This window comes from Tamandua tetradactyla, chromosome 20 (assembly GCF_023851605.1).
Source record: "Tamandua tetradactyla isolate mTamTet1 chromosome 20, mTamTet1.pri, whole genome shotgun sequence".
NCBI classification, from domain to species: domain Eukaryota; kingdom Metazoa; phylum Chordata; class Mammalia; order Pilosa; family Myrmecophagidae; genus Tamandua; species Tamandua tetradactyla.
In genome coordinates, this window is record NC_135346.1 from 20,927,893 (window position 1) to 20,940,675 (window position 12,783).

Below are 12,783 nucleotides of genomic sequence, written 5' to 3' on the forward strand. Positions count from 1 at the left end.
TGTAAGGGAACTCAGTCTTAGGAAGTAAATACATTTAAAAATTAAAGTACATGTTAGAATGAAGGAGAATCATAAAATTCCTCATTCGAGTGCCTAAAAATTTTTGATATATTAATGTAATGGTAGGAATAATTTCAATTAAAGTCATTTGGGAATCTTTTAATCATATTTTTCTCTTCCTAGGAGTAGTTTTTCACTAGCCCATTCTTTTTGTTGAAGAAAGTGTATTTAACATGACCAGTAAGAGAAAGCTTCCATTTCAATTTGATGTGCCATTATTTGAGATTTTAATCTTATTTTCCCATTCTACAATTTGCTCCCGCCAAATGATTGGCCTTGAAAATTACTAATACATTAGAATAAAAACTGATCAGGTGTTTGGATGCCTCATAATTTGGGACATAATTTCAGGCTTACAAAAAAATTGCAGAACAGTATAGAGTTCCTAGATACCATTAATGATTAACTATTCCTCTTGTGCTTAGGTTATTAAATAGCCTCCTTGATAACATTTTAATTTTACTACAACCTTCTTCTAGATATTATGATAATAAAAACTATATTATATGATATTGATTCTAAGATGAATAACTTTCTGTTATCGTTCACACTAAATTCTTTCTTTCAAATGGAGTTGACTACCTTATTTATATAAAATATAAAAAACACTTCTCAGTTTAAAAAGTATTTTAACATCAGCCAAATCAGGACATATGTTATAACTGATGATGTAATTATTTAATTGGCTGTTTTTTTCTTAATTGCATGTATATAATGGTGCATTTTATACTTGATGGCATTTTCAGTTCAATAAAATATAAGGATGCTTATTGACCCCTGTAATTTTCCAGGCCCTGTGCTAAGATATTTCATTGCATCATATCATTTAATTATAAATTCAGTTTTATGGTGCAGGTGCAATAATTATCATCCCCATTTTATGGTTAAGAAACCTATATCTTAAGCCGTATAGATAGTGAAAAGTGGTTCAAAGCCATTTTGAAGTATTCTAAACCCGTTAGGCTATTCTACTGCTCTTTACTTATTACCAGATGAATTTTCTAAAGTGCATTTTATATCTTGAGATGTAATTTAACAAATCCAGAGGATTCTCTTTTACCAGAGAATAAAGCCTTAAATCCCTCAGCTTTTTATGGTTCATTTTTATAGTTTATAATCATTTTTATAATTCATGTCATGAATTATAGCATATGTTCTATCAAATAATTTTTGAATAATACATGATACTGAAATGTACTTCCTGGATAATTCCATCCATCTTAGAAGTTTGGGTAAGTTGCAAAGATTTGACAATTTTTATTGAGAATGCTTTGACGGATACATGACATTTCAATGAGAGCTATTACAGGTGAAGAGATAAATATGAACAAATAAGCAGAATTTTCTCTGGGGAATATATACTTGAAAAATTGGAGCAGAGGAGATTCTGAAGTCATGAACACTAATAAAGAATCTTTTATAATAATTTTTTATGGTGAAGACTTAAATTATGACAATACAAATGGAAAGAAAGAAACAGGTACAAAAGCATTTACAAAGTAGAATTTATGAGATAACAGTTGACCCAATACAAATGACAAGGGAAAGAAAAAGTTAAGGAATTTACGTTCAACTGAATTTTTTAGCTCAGTAAACTGGGAGGATGAAATTGTCATTAACCAAGATATAAAACAGAGCTGGTGAAAACAGTTACTCTGTGTTTGTGTGGCCAGGGAATGGATAGTAGGGGATGGAAAATCTAATTAAGAAAATGTTGTTCTTAAGGTTCTAGGAAGATTGCACTGTTATTGGAATTATAGTTCTTAATCTCAGAGGAGATGATAGATGTAGTGTTGGGATTAATTCTGTCAGAGATAATATACAAATCTATAAAAGGATAAAAATCACCAGGAGAGATATTGAAAAATGAAAAGCAGTTTGTTCAAGTAAAGGATTTGGGTGTGTAATTATATTAGTTTCCTGAGTCTGCTGCAACAAATTGTCACAAACTAGGTGGCTTAACATAACAGAAATTTATTCTTGCACAGTTCTGGAGGCCAGAGGTCCAAAAATCGAATACTCGGCAGGGCTGTGCTTCCTGAAAGGGAGCATCCATCCTCTGTCTCTTCCACTTTGCAGCTTGTGGCCATATCACTCCAGTCTTTGTTTCTGTGGTCACAGTGTTTCCTCCTCTTCTAGGTGTCTTCTCCTCAGTGTATCTCTCTTATAAGAATATATGTACTTGTATTTAGGGCCCATCGGGATAATCCAGAATGAGCTCTCCTTTTAAGATCCTTAGCTGAATCACATCTTTTACCATATAAGGCAGTAGTTGCAGGTTCTGGGGATTAGGCCATTGACATATCTTGGGGGAGCCACCATTCAACCCTTTAGAGTAAGCCTTAGAATAATCAGGAGGGTGGGTAACAGGCAGCTGAAGTAAAACTCAAAGTGCAATATATCCAATAACTGGAAATTAGAGGTAAAAGGAAGCAGAAAAAAAGAACAGGTAATTTTTTTTTCAGATGTAGAAAGATTAAATATATGATGTATATTTATATGTGTGTGCATATTGTACATATTACAGTTAGAGATATTTGGGTATTTTTATAGTCTGAGGGAAAGAAATGAAGGAGATACTGAAGATGAGAAAGGCAGAAAGAGGATAAAGATGAAGATGGAAACTATAAAGAAGAGAAAATAGAGAATAATTCATCTGTAAGAGCATAGGGTTGGCCTTAAAAATAGGGATTTTTTCCCTTTGAACTAGTAGTGGAGAAAAAGAGAGAATATAAAGGGAAAAGTTGACATGAGAAAAGAGCCATTGAGTTAATGTCTGATGACATATCCTTATGGGTGAGAATGAGGTGTTAGGAATGAGGCTGGGAATTTGAGAAGAGAGGGAAGAATATGGAAGAATCTCTGTAAAGAAGGGAGAAGTGAGCCAATTATGAATTCAGTTTAGTGACCAATTGAGGTAAAGTTGAGAGTAAACTTGTAGAGAATACAGTCATCATGATTAAGTCACTTCTGTATTCTGAGAAGTCCAACAGGAGGAATGGAGAAGAATGTATAGTTAGATTAACTGTGTTGGAGGTTGAAGATTAGAGGAGCAAATTAAGTAGGTGAGTCATTCTAGGTATTCTGGAAGGACATATATTAAATGGTTGACTATGAGGTCAGATGGAGAGGCAAGTAAAGCCAGGTAGGGCCTGATAGACAAGTAGAATTAGGAAGAACCTAGGGACTATTCCCATTATAAGAGTAAAGACATATCAGTAAGAATAAAGGAGTAGGAGGGGCGGAAGAATTGTTAACCAGAGGACTATTTTAGAGTTGGAGGTTTTGAAGATGGAGCAGTTTTAGATGACTGATAATTATGAAAATGATGTGAGTCATAGAACACCAAATACTTGATCCAATCTCAAAGGGGATAAAAGGTACACAGATGAGCTCAACTATGATTTCCTACAGAAACAGGCTAGATAACTATTGGAGCTATATTATCATAATGCTATTTGGCCTGGAACTTTGTGGTATGGGAAGATTAGTTTATAGCAATGCATAAAAATAGGATATCCCTGTCTTCTTTGCTAAAGATATGTTAATATCTTTTCTAGCTGTTGTTATTTGGAAAACCAGAGTCAATTTAAATGATAGTAAGATTTTCTCAAATAATGATGAAGAAAGATGGGGAGGGGAGTGGGGAAATTTAACCTATTGGTAGTAATTTAAATTCTATTAAACACATAAGATGCTAGTTCTTGGCATGGTAAGTATTTTATACAAAAGGAATCCCAAACTTTAAAACTATTTATGTCTAAATAGCCTAAATTATCATATGCTTATGTATACACCCACTCATGTACAAACACATACATTTTGAGTGGATGCTTGCTTTCAAATACAAATATTTTATACACGTTTCACAGTCACATTGGGCAGAATTTACAAATATGATGTATTTTTAAATTCTGCTCTATCACCTACCAATATTTCAGTCTTCATCTCTTTTATTATAATGTGATTGGTTGTTTCCATTTGGAGTCAACGGCTATTGTGCAAGGATATTATAAAAACATTACAGAAAAAGAACATTTCCATCAAAGCCTACATGGCCATGCAGACTAGAGACCACTTGTCTGAAAGCGAATGTAGAATATTCTCCTTTTAAAGTTTTGATGGAAGTTTTACAAATACAAAAATAAATTTCTGGGAAAATGGAACTCATCAACAAATTGCCAACTAACATCCCACTGAGCAGAATACAGTGACTTACTCTTTCTGGAAAGAAAACAATTCATCTTAAAATTACGTATTTACAGTGAAAAGCGTCAGGAAATGTGAGAAAAAACCTACATCAATGGAAAATATGACGACCGAGTCACTGTTACACTTACGCATTTATACGCATGGTGTCGCTCTTCACTGAGAACGTTCCCGCGACGAAGGGAGCCGCCGGCTTCATACTTCAGAGAATTCGGCAGAGAGCGGAAATCCAATTGCGAACCCTCCCGCAGTAGAAGGCAGTAAAATTGGACCCTGAGAGGCAGTTTATCATAAGGTGTTCTAATACATCAGATGTCTCTAGAGCCTTTGAGAGTACCATGCTGTTTTCCTGGCGAGAAGGCCCGGGAGCCCATCGTCTGCTGCTCTCGCTTCTGCTCCTCGCAGCCTGGGAGGCGGGGAGCGGCCAGGTCCACTACTCGGTCCCCGAGGAGGCCAAACACGGCACCTTCGTGGGCCGCATCGCGCAGGACCTGGGGCTGGAGCTGGCCGAGCTGGTGCCGCGCCTGTTCCGGGTGGCGTCCAAAGGCCGCGCGGACCTTCTGGAGGTAAATCTGCAGAACGGCATTTTGTTTGTGAATGCTCGGATCGACCGCGAGGAGCTGTGCGGGCGGAGCGCGGAGTGCAGCCTCCACCTGGAGGTGATCGTGGACAGGCCGCTGCAAGTGTTCCATGTGGAGGTGGAGGTGAAGGACATCAACGACAACCCGCCGGTGTTCCCCGAAAGTACAAAAAGAATAGACATTGCAGAATTGAGACCTCCGGAAACGCGTCTCCCACTAGATGGCGCAAGCGATGCAGATGTTGGAGTAAACTCCGCCTTGACCTACCGACTCAATCCAAACGAATATTTCGCTTTGGACACACAAAACAATCGTGAACAAACGTCTTCATTATCACTCGTGTTGAGGAAATCATTGGACAGAGAGGAAATTCAGGAACATGATTTATTACTGACAGCCAGTGATGGAGGTAAACCTGAGCTGACCGGCACGGTTCAGCTGCTGATCACTGTGCTGGATGTGAATGATAACGCTCCGGAATTTGACCAATTCATTTATAAAGTGAGAGTGTTAGAGAACACACTTAATGGAACATTGGTGATTAAGTTAAATGCCACAGACCGTGATGATGGTACAAATGGGGACATAATCTACTCTTTTAGGAGGCCTGTTTTGCCTGCTGTAGTACGTGCATTTATCATAAATCCTAACAATGGAGAAATTAGGACAAAAGGTAAACTGGATTTCGAGGAAAAGAAATTGTATGAAATACCCGTGGAGGCAGTTGACAAGGGTAATATTCCCATGGCGGGTCATTGTACCGTTTTGGTGGAAGTAATAGATGTAAATGATAATGTCCCAGACGTTACTATCACTTCTTTGTCACTCCCCATCAGAGAGGACGCTCAACCTAGCACTGTCATCGCTCTGATCAGTGTGTCCGACCAAGACTCTGGGGTTAACGGACAGGTCACTTGCGCGCTTACGCCCGACGTCCCCTTCAAGCTGGTGCCCACATTCAGGAATTACTATTCGCTGGTGCTGGACAGCGCCCTGGACCGCGAGAGCGTGTCGGCCTATGCGCTGGTGGTGACAGCGCGGGACGGGGGCTCGCCGCCTTTGTCGGCCTCGGCCAGCGTGTCGGTGGAGGTGGCCGACGTGAACGACAACGCGCCGGCCTTCGCGCAGCCCGAGTACACGGTGTTCGTCAAGGAGAACAACGCGCCGGGCTGCCACATCTTCACGGTGTCGGCGCGCGACGCGGACGCGCAGGAGAACGCGCTGGTGTCCTACTCGCTGGTGGAGCGGCGGCTGGGCGAGCGCGCCGTGTCGAGCTACGTGTCGGTGCACGCGGAGAGCGGCAAGGTGTACGCGCTGCAGCCGCTGGACCACGAGGAGCTGGAGCTGCTGCAGTTCCAGGTGAGCGCGCGCGACGCGGGCTTCCCGCCCCTGGGCAGCAACGTGACGCTGCAGGTGTTCGTGCTGGACGAGAACGACAACGCGCCGGCGCTGCTGCCGCCTCGCGCGGGAGGCGTGGGCGGCGCGCTGAGCGAGTTGGTGCCACGGTCGGTGGGCGCGGGCCACGTGGTGGCGAAGGTGCGCGCGGTGGACGCGGACTCGGGCTACAACGCGTGGCTGTCGTACGAGCTGCAGCCGGCGGCGGGCGGCGCGCGCAGCCCGTTCCGCGTGGGGCTGTACACGGGCGAGGTGAGCACGACGCGCGCCCTGGACGAGGCGGACGCGCCGCGCCAGCGCCTGCTGGTGCTGGTGAAGGACCACGGCGAGCCGGCGCTGACGGCCACGGCCACCGTGCTGCTGTCGCTGGTGGAGAGCGGCCAGGCGCTGAAGGCGTCGTCGCGGGCGTCGGCGGGCGTGGCGGGAGCCGAGGCGGCGCTGGTGGACGTGAACGTGTACCTGATCGTCGCCATCTGCGCCGTGTCCAGTCTGCTGGTGCTCACGCTGCTGCTGTACACGGCGCTGCGGTGCTCGGCCCCGCCCACGGAGGGCGCGTGCGGGCCGGGGAAGCCCACGCTGGTGTGCTCCAGCGCGGTGGGGAGCTGGTCGTACTCGCAGCAGAGGCGGCAGAGGGTGTGCTCTGGGGAGGGGCCGCCCAAGACCGACCTCATGGCCTTCAGCCCCTCTGTTCCTCCTTGTCCTAGTTCTGCAGAGTTAGCAGGCCACAGAGAAGCTGATCAAGAACAATTGCAAGAGGTGAGCTCATATTTTAAATTGTGCTATTTGGCATTTCTCCGAGTTGATCTTTTTTTTTTTTTTTTTTTTTTTTTTTTATTAATTAAAAAAAGAATTAACAAAACAATTAGAGATCATTCCAATCTACATGCACAATCAGTAATTCTTAACAACATCACATAGTTGCATATTCATCATTTCTTAGTACATTTGCATCAATTTAGAAAAAGAAATAAAAAGACAACAGAATAAGAATTAAAACAATAATAGAAAGAAAAAAAAACAAAAAAAAACAAAAACAAAAAACCTATACCTCACATGCTGCTTCATTCAGTGTTTTAACATAATTGCATTACAATTGGGTAGCATTGTGCTGTCCATTTCTGAGTTTTTATATCCAGTCCCGTTGTACAGTCTGTATCCCTTCATCTCCAATTATCCCTTCTCTTTTTTTTTCCTTTCTAATTAACGGAAAAAAAGAAATTAACCCAACATTTAGAGATCATACCATTCCACACATGCAATCATTAATTCCCAACATCATCACATAGATGCATGATCACCATTTCTTAGTACATTTGCATTGGTTTAGAAGAACTAGCAACATAACCGAAAAAGATATAGAATGTTAATATAGAGAAAAAAACAAAAGCAATAATAGTAAAATCAAAACAAAACAAAACAAAACAAAACAAAAACCTATAGCTCAGATGCAGCTTCATTCAGTGTTTTAACATGATCACTCCACAATTAGGCATTATTGTGCTGTCCATTTTTGAGTTTTTGTATCTAGTCCTGTTGCACAGTCTGTATCCCTTCAGCTTCAATTACCCATTGTCTTACCCTGTTTCTAACTCCTGCTGAACTCTGTTACCAATGACATATTTCAAGTTTATTCTCGAATGTCCGTTCACACCAGTGGGACAATACAGTATTTGTCCTTTAGTTTTTGGCTGGATTCACTCAGCATAACATTCTCTAGGTCCATCCATGCCACCACATGGTTCATAAGTTTATCTTGTCTCAAAGCTGAATCCATTCTGCCATTCTATGTCTTTTGATTGGGAAATTCAGTCCATTAACTTTTAGTGTTATTACTGTTTGGATAATATTCTCCTCTACCATTTTGGCTTTTGTATTATATATATCATATCTGATTTTCCTTCTTTCTACACTTTACTCCATACCTCTCTCTTCTGTCTTTTCGTATCTGACTCTAGTGCTCCCTTTAGTATTTCTTGCAGAGCTGGTCTCTTGGTCACAAATTCTCTCAGTGACTTTTTGTCTATAAATGTTTTAATTTCTCCTTCATTTTTGAAGGACAATTTTGCTGGATATAGGAGTCTTGGTTGGCAGTTTTTCTCCCTTAGTGATTTAAATATATCATCCCACTGTCTTCTAGCTTCCATGGTTTCTGCTGAGAAATCTACACATAGTCTTATTGGGTTTCCCTTGTATGTGACAGATTGTTTTTCTCGTGCTGCTTTCAAGATCCTCTCTTTCTCTTTGACCTCTGACATTCTAACTAGTAAGTGTCTTGGAGAACGCCTATTTGGGTCTATTCTCTTTGGGGTGCGCTGCACTTCTTGGATCTGTATATTTAGGTCTTTCATAAGAGTTGGGAAATTTTCAGTGATAATTTCTTCCATTAGTTTTTCTCCTCCTTTTCCCTTCTCTTCTCCTTCTGGGACACCCACAACACGTATATTTGTGCGCTTCATATTGTCATTCAGTTCCCTGATTCCCTGCTCAAGTTTTCCCATTCTTTTCCCTATAGTTTCTGTTTCTTTTTGGAATTCAGTTGTTCCATCCTCCAGTTCACTAATTGTAGCTTCTGTCTCTTTAGATCTACCATTGTAGGTATCCATTGTTTTTTCCATTTTTTCTTCTTTGTCCTTCACTCCCACAAGTTCTGTGATTTGTTTTTTCAGATTTTCTATTTCTTCTTTTTGTTCAGCCCATATCTTCTTCATGTCCTCCCTTAATTTATTGATTTGGTTTTTGAAGAGTTTTTCCATTTCTGTTCGTATATTCAGCATTAGTTGTCTCAGCTCCTGTATCTCATTTGAACTATTGGTTTGTTCCTTTGATTGGGCCATATCTTCAATTTTCCGAGCGTCATCCATTATTTTCTGCTGGTGTCTGGGCATTTGATCAGATCTCCCTGGGTGTGGGACCCAGCTGGTTGAAAGGTTTTTCTGTGGAATCTCTGGGCTCTGTTTTTCTTTTCCTGCCCAGTAGGTGGCGCTCGTGGCGGTCGTTTGTCTGCGGGGCAGTCGGCCCGGGAAACCGCGCGTGGAGGCGGGGGTCGCTGGCCGTGGCTTGGGGGAGTGCTGGTCCAAATTGCCCAGCTGGCCCGAGACGCCAAGCGTGATGGGAGGGCCCCGCTATCCAATGTTCCCAGTCAGACCGGGGAGCCACGTGCGTGGAGGGGACCCCAGACGCCAGCCACCCCAGCCGGGAAAACGTGCACCCCTCGGGTATCTCACAGCAGTGGATTCTCCCTACCCGTTCAGCCGTTCCAGAATGGGGTACGCTGTCTTTTTTGGTCTCTGTCGTGACTCCGGGAGCTGTTTTGTATTGTTTCTGTTTCTTTAGTTGCTTTTCTGAAGGAGGAACTAAGACCCGCGCGTCTTACTAAGCCGCCATCTTCTCCGGAAGTCCTCTCCGAGTTGATCTTTTAACATGTCTTTTAATTTCTTAATTATCCTTTTTAAATTTAATTTTATTCCTCTCAATGACATTAATGACTCTGTCATAGACATTATGGGTTGGATTACTCTTAATAGAGAAATCTTAATTCAATTACCGTATTGAATTTTCCATAACACTATTACTTGTTTTTGTTGTATTCTTAATTGTATAGGTGATTATTGTGTATGTGAGCAATTACAAAAAACTCACATTGTTAAAATTTTAATATTTAGAAAATGTCTCTTTCAATGACGTCAATAGTAATAAAAAATTTTGAATCTATTTCATTCAAACATGCCCACATATATGTATTATTTTAAGTGGTTTCATAACTTTTTCATAATTCTCATAAAGTGCCTTTAAAAAAGTGCATTGTTTTCTTTTTTGCTGAGCCCATCTACCTTTTTCTCTAGGCACAGTAGCGTTCCCTTCTCAGGTATCCTGTATGAAAAAACTTGTGAATGTCCTTTCATATTTTTACTTGCACTCACATCTTTACTCATAAACAAATGTACACCTAATGTTTTTTTTCTTTTTCTTTTTATCGATAAAATGCAACATACACATTCTACTTAGCAATGGAAACTGAAGGGACAAAAGAATCAATATTTACTTTTTTTTTCTGGATGTCAACATTAACTTTTAAAAAAATTTATTAATTAAAAAAATAAACAAAATAAAACAACATACATAATCAGTAATTCACAATATCATCACTTAGTTGCATATTCATCATTTCTTAGAACATTTGCATTAATTCAGAAAAAAAGACAATAGAAAACCTTACCCCTTGCTTTCATTGATCACTAGCATTTAAACTAAATTTATTTTAGCATTTGTTCCCCCTATTATTTATTTTTATTCCATATGTCAACATTAACTTTTAACACAGTAAAAAACATACAAACGTTGGCTTTATCTAGCAACCTAATTTGATGTTTTAATCAAATTACCCATTTTTAGATAGTTTGAAAATACCTGAAGAAGACATTATTTTAAAACCGTGTGTGCACTCAGGCAAAACTTTTAAAATGCATGAAAGAAACATTTTAATTCCGTGTCATGTTATTTTTAAGAAACATATTCCCATATGTTTCATATGGGAAATATTTGAAAAATACCTGCCAGAAAATAGGAACCATTTGATCCCATCATTTATTCTTTTCAGTCAAGTAGTACATTTGTGGAGGACATTGAAATATGCTCAAAAGAGAAGACATTTTTACCTCATATCATTTTTCAATCAAGTACAGTATGTGGAAAACAACTGAAAAATGCCTGAAAGAAAAGATGACTATTAACTCCTGCACTTGAAAACTTGCACCTAAACATGTTAAAAAAGCAAGACAATGATTGAGGGGCGCAAATTCTCTCTGAGTACATCATAGATCACACTTACAGAGTATTTTTGTTGAAAGCTTTTGCTAAAACTATTTTACATCATTAAATGTATATCATTAAATGTACAGTGAAAGCTAAATGAAGTGACAATAAGACTCAGGGACAGTTTGTAGCAAAAATTGTTAAAGTCCATTGATTTTTTTCCCAAGAAAATCAAGTAAGGTAGTTTTTACTATATATTCATTTTAAGAAAATTAGTATTCCAGTTTGTAGAAAGATCACTGAGTCCAAAGATCATATCCCCAGGTGAGATGCTTAACAGTAGAATCTATTTTTTTCTAATGGGCTTTAAAATAGTCTCTTTTAGAAATTCATCATTTAACCTATATACTTTTTTTGTCATTTCTCAGTCACTAGTACCTTGTGAAATTCCTGCAAATCTCATACTCTTAGAGCAAGGATATGATATTTTTGATAATCCAATAGATGATTTGGTACTATTTTCTCCCATTCTGTAAATTGTCTTTTCATTTTCTTGGTCTCCTTTAATGCACAACATTTTAAAATTTTTCTCTAAGTTATATTTATCTATTGTGTCTTTTGTTGCTCACACTTTTGGTTTCATATCTCAGAATCTATTGCCAAATCCTAGGTCATGAAGATTAGCTCTTATGTTGTCTTCTAAGAGTTTTATGGTTTTAGTGCTGATATTTAGATCCTTGATCTATTTTTGACTTAATTTTTGCGTATGGTGTGAGGTAGGGGTCCAACTTCATTCTTTAGATTTGGATATCCTCTTTTCCAAGTACCATGTGTTGAAGAGATTTTTCTTTCACCAAGGCATATACTTGGCAACCTTGCTGAATTGAAAATAAATTTGCCATAGATGTGTGGGTCTATTTCTTAGGACTTTCAATTTAACTCTATAGATCTATTTTTCCTATTCCTAAGGCAGTTTTGGTTATTGTAACTTTGTAGTAAGGTGTTTTTTTGTTTGTTTGTTTGTTTTTTCGCATGAGCAGGCTCCAGGAATCTGTAGTAAGTTTTCATGTCAGGAAATCTAGGTCCTCCAACTTTGTTCTTCTTCAGACTTATTTTGACTATTCAGAGATCCTTGCATTTCCATATAAACTTGAGGATTTCCATATCTGCAAAAAGTCTGCTACACTTTTTTTTTGTATGCTATATGGCAGGGTCACATTTCATTATTTTTCCATGTGAGTATCCCATTATTGCAGCACCATTTGTTGAATTTTTGTTTGCTTGTTTGTTTGTCTTTTTGGGGAAGTTCATGGACTGGGAATTGAAACTGGGTCTCCTGCATGGAGGCAAGAATTCTACCACTGAACTACATTTGCGCCCCTGCTACTAGACTTTTGATTGGAATTGTGTTGAGTCAATCTAGATGCTTTGAGTAATATTGACATCTCAACAATTTTAAGTTTTCCAATCCATTAATATGGAATGTTTTGCCATTTATTTAGGTTTTCTTTATTTCTTTCAGGTGTGTTTTTTAGTTATCAGAGTGTGTCTTTTATATCCCTGGTTAAATTTGTTCCCAGACATTTTATTATTTTAGATACTATAGTAAATGGAACTATTTTCTTAATTTCCTCTTTGGATTGTTCATTGCTAGTGTATAGAAGCACAATTGGTTTTTGCATTTTGATATTTTACCCTCTCACTTTACTGAATTTATTAGCTTTAGTACTTCACTTGTGGGTTCCATTGGTTTTCTATCTATAAGTTCATGTTATCTGCAACTAGT

At 39.3% G+C, this 12,783-nt stretch overlaps 1 protein-coding gene across 1 annotated transcript in view; it reads left to right on the top strand.

The window, feature by feature from the left end:
• Positions 1 to 4,607: 4,607 nt before the first annotated feature.
• Positions 4,608 to 12,783, top strand: part of LOC143664296 (protocadherin alpha-13-like) — a 53,666-nt gene continuing 45,490 nt past the window's right edge. Inside the window, exon 1 of the mRNA XM_077137972.1 lies at positions 4,608 to 7,001. Within this exon, the coding sequence (XP_076994087.1) occupies positions 4,608 to 7,001 (2,394 nt within the window). The remainder of the gene's footprint in view (positions 7,002 to 12,783) is intronic.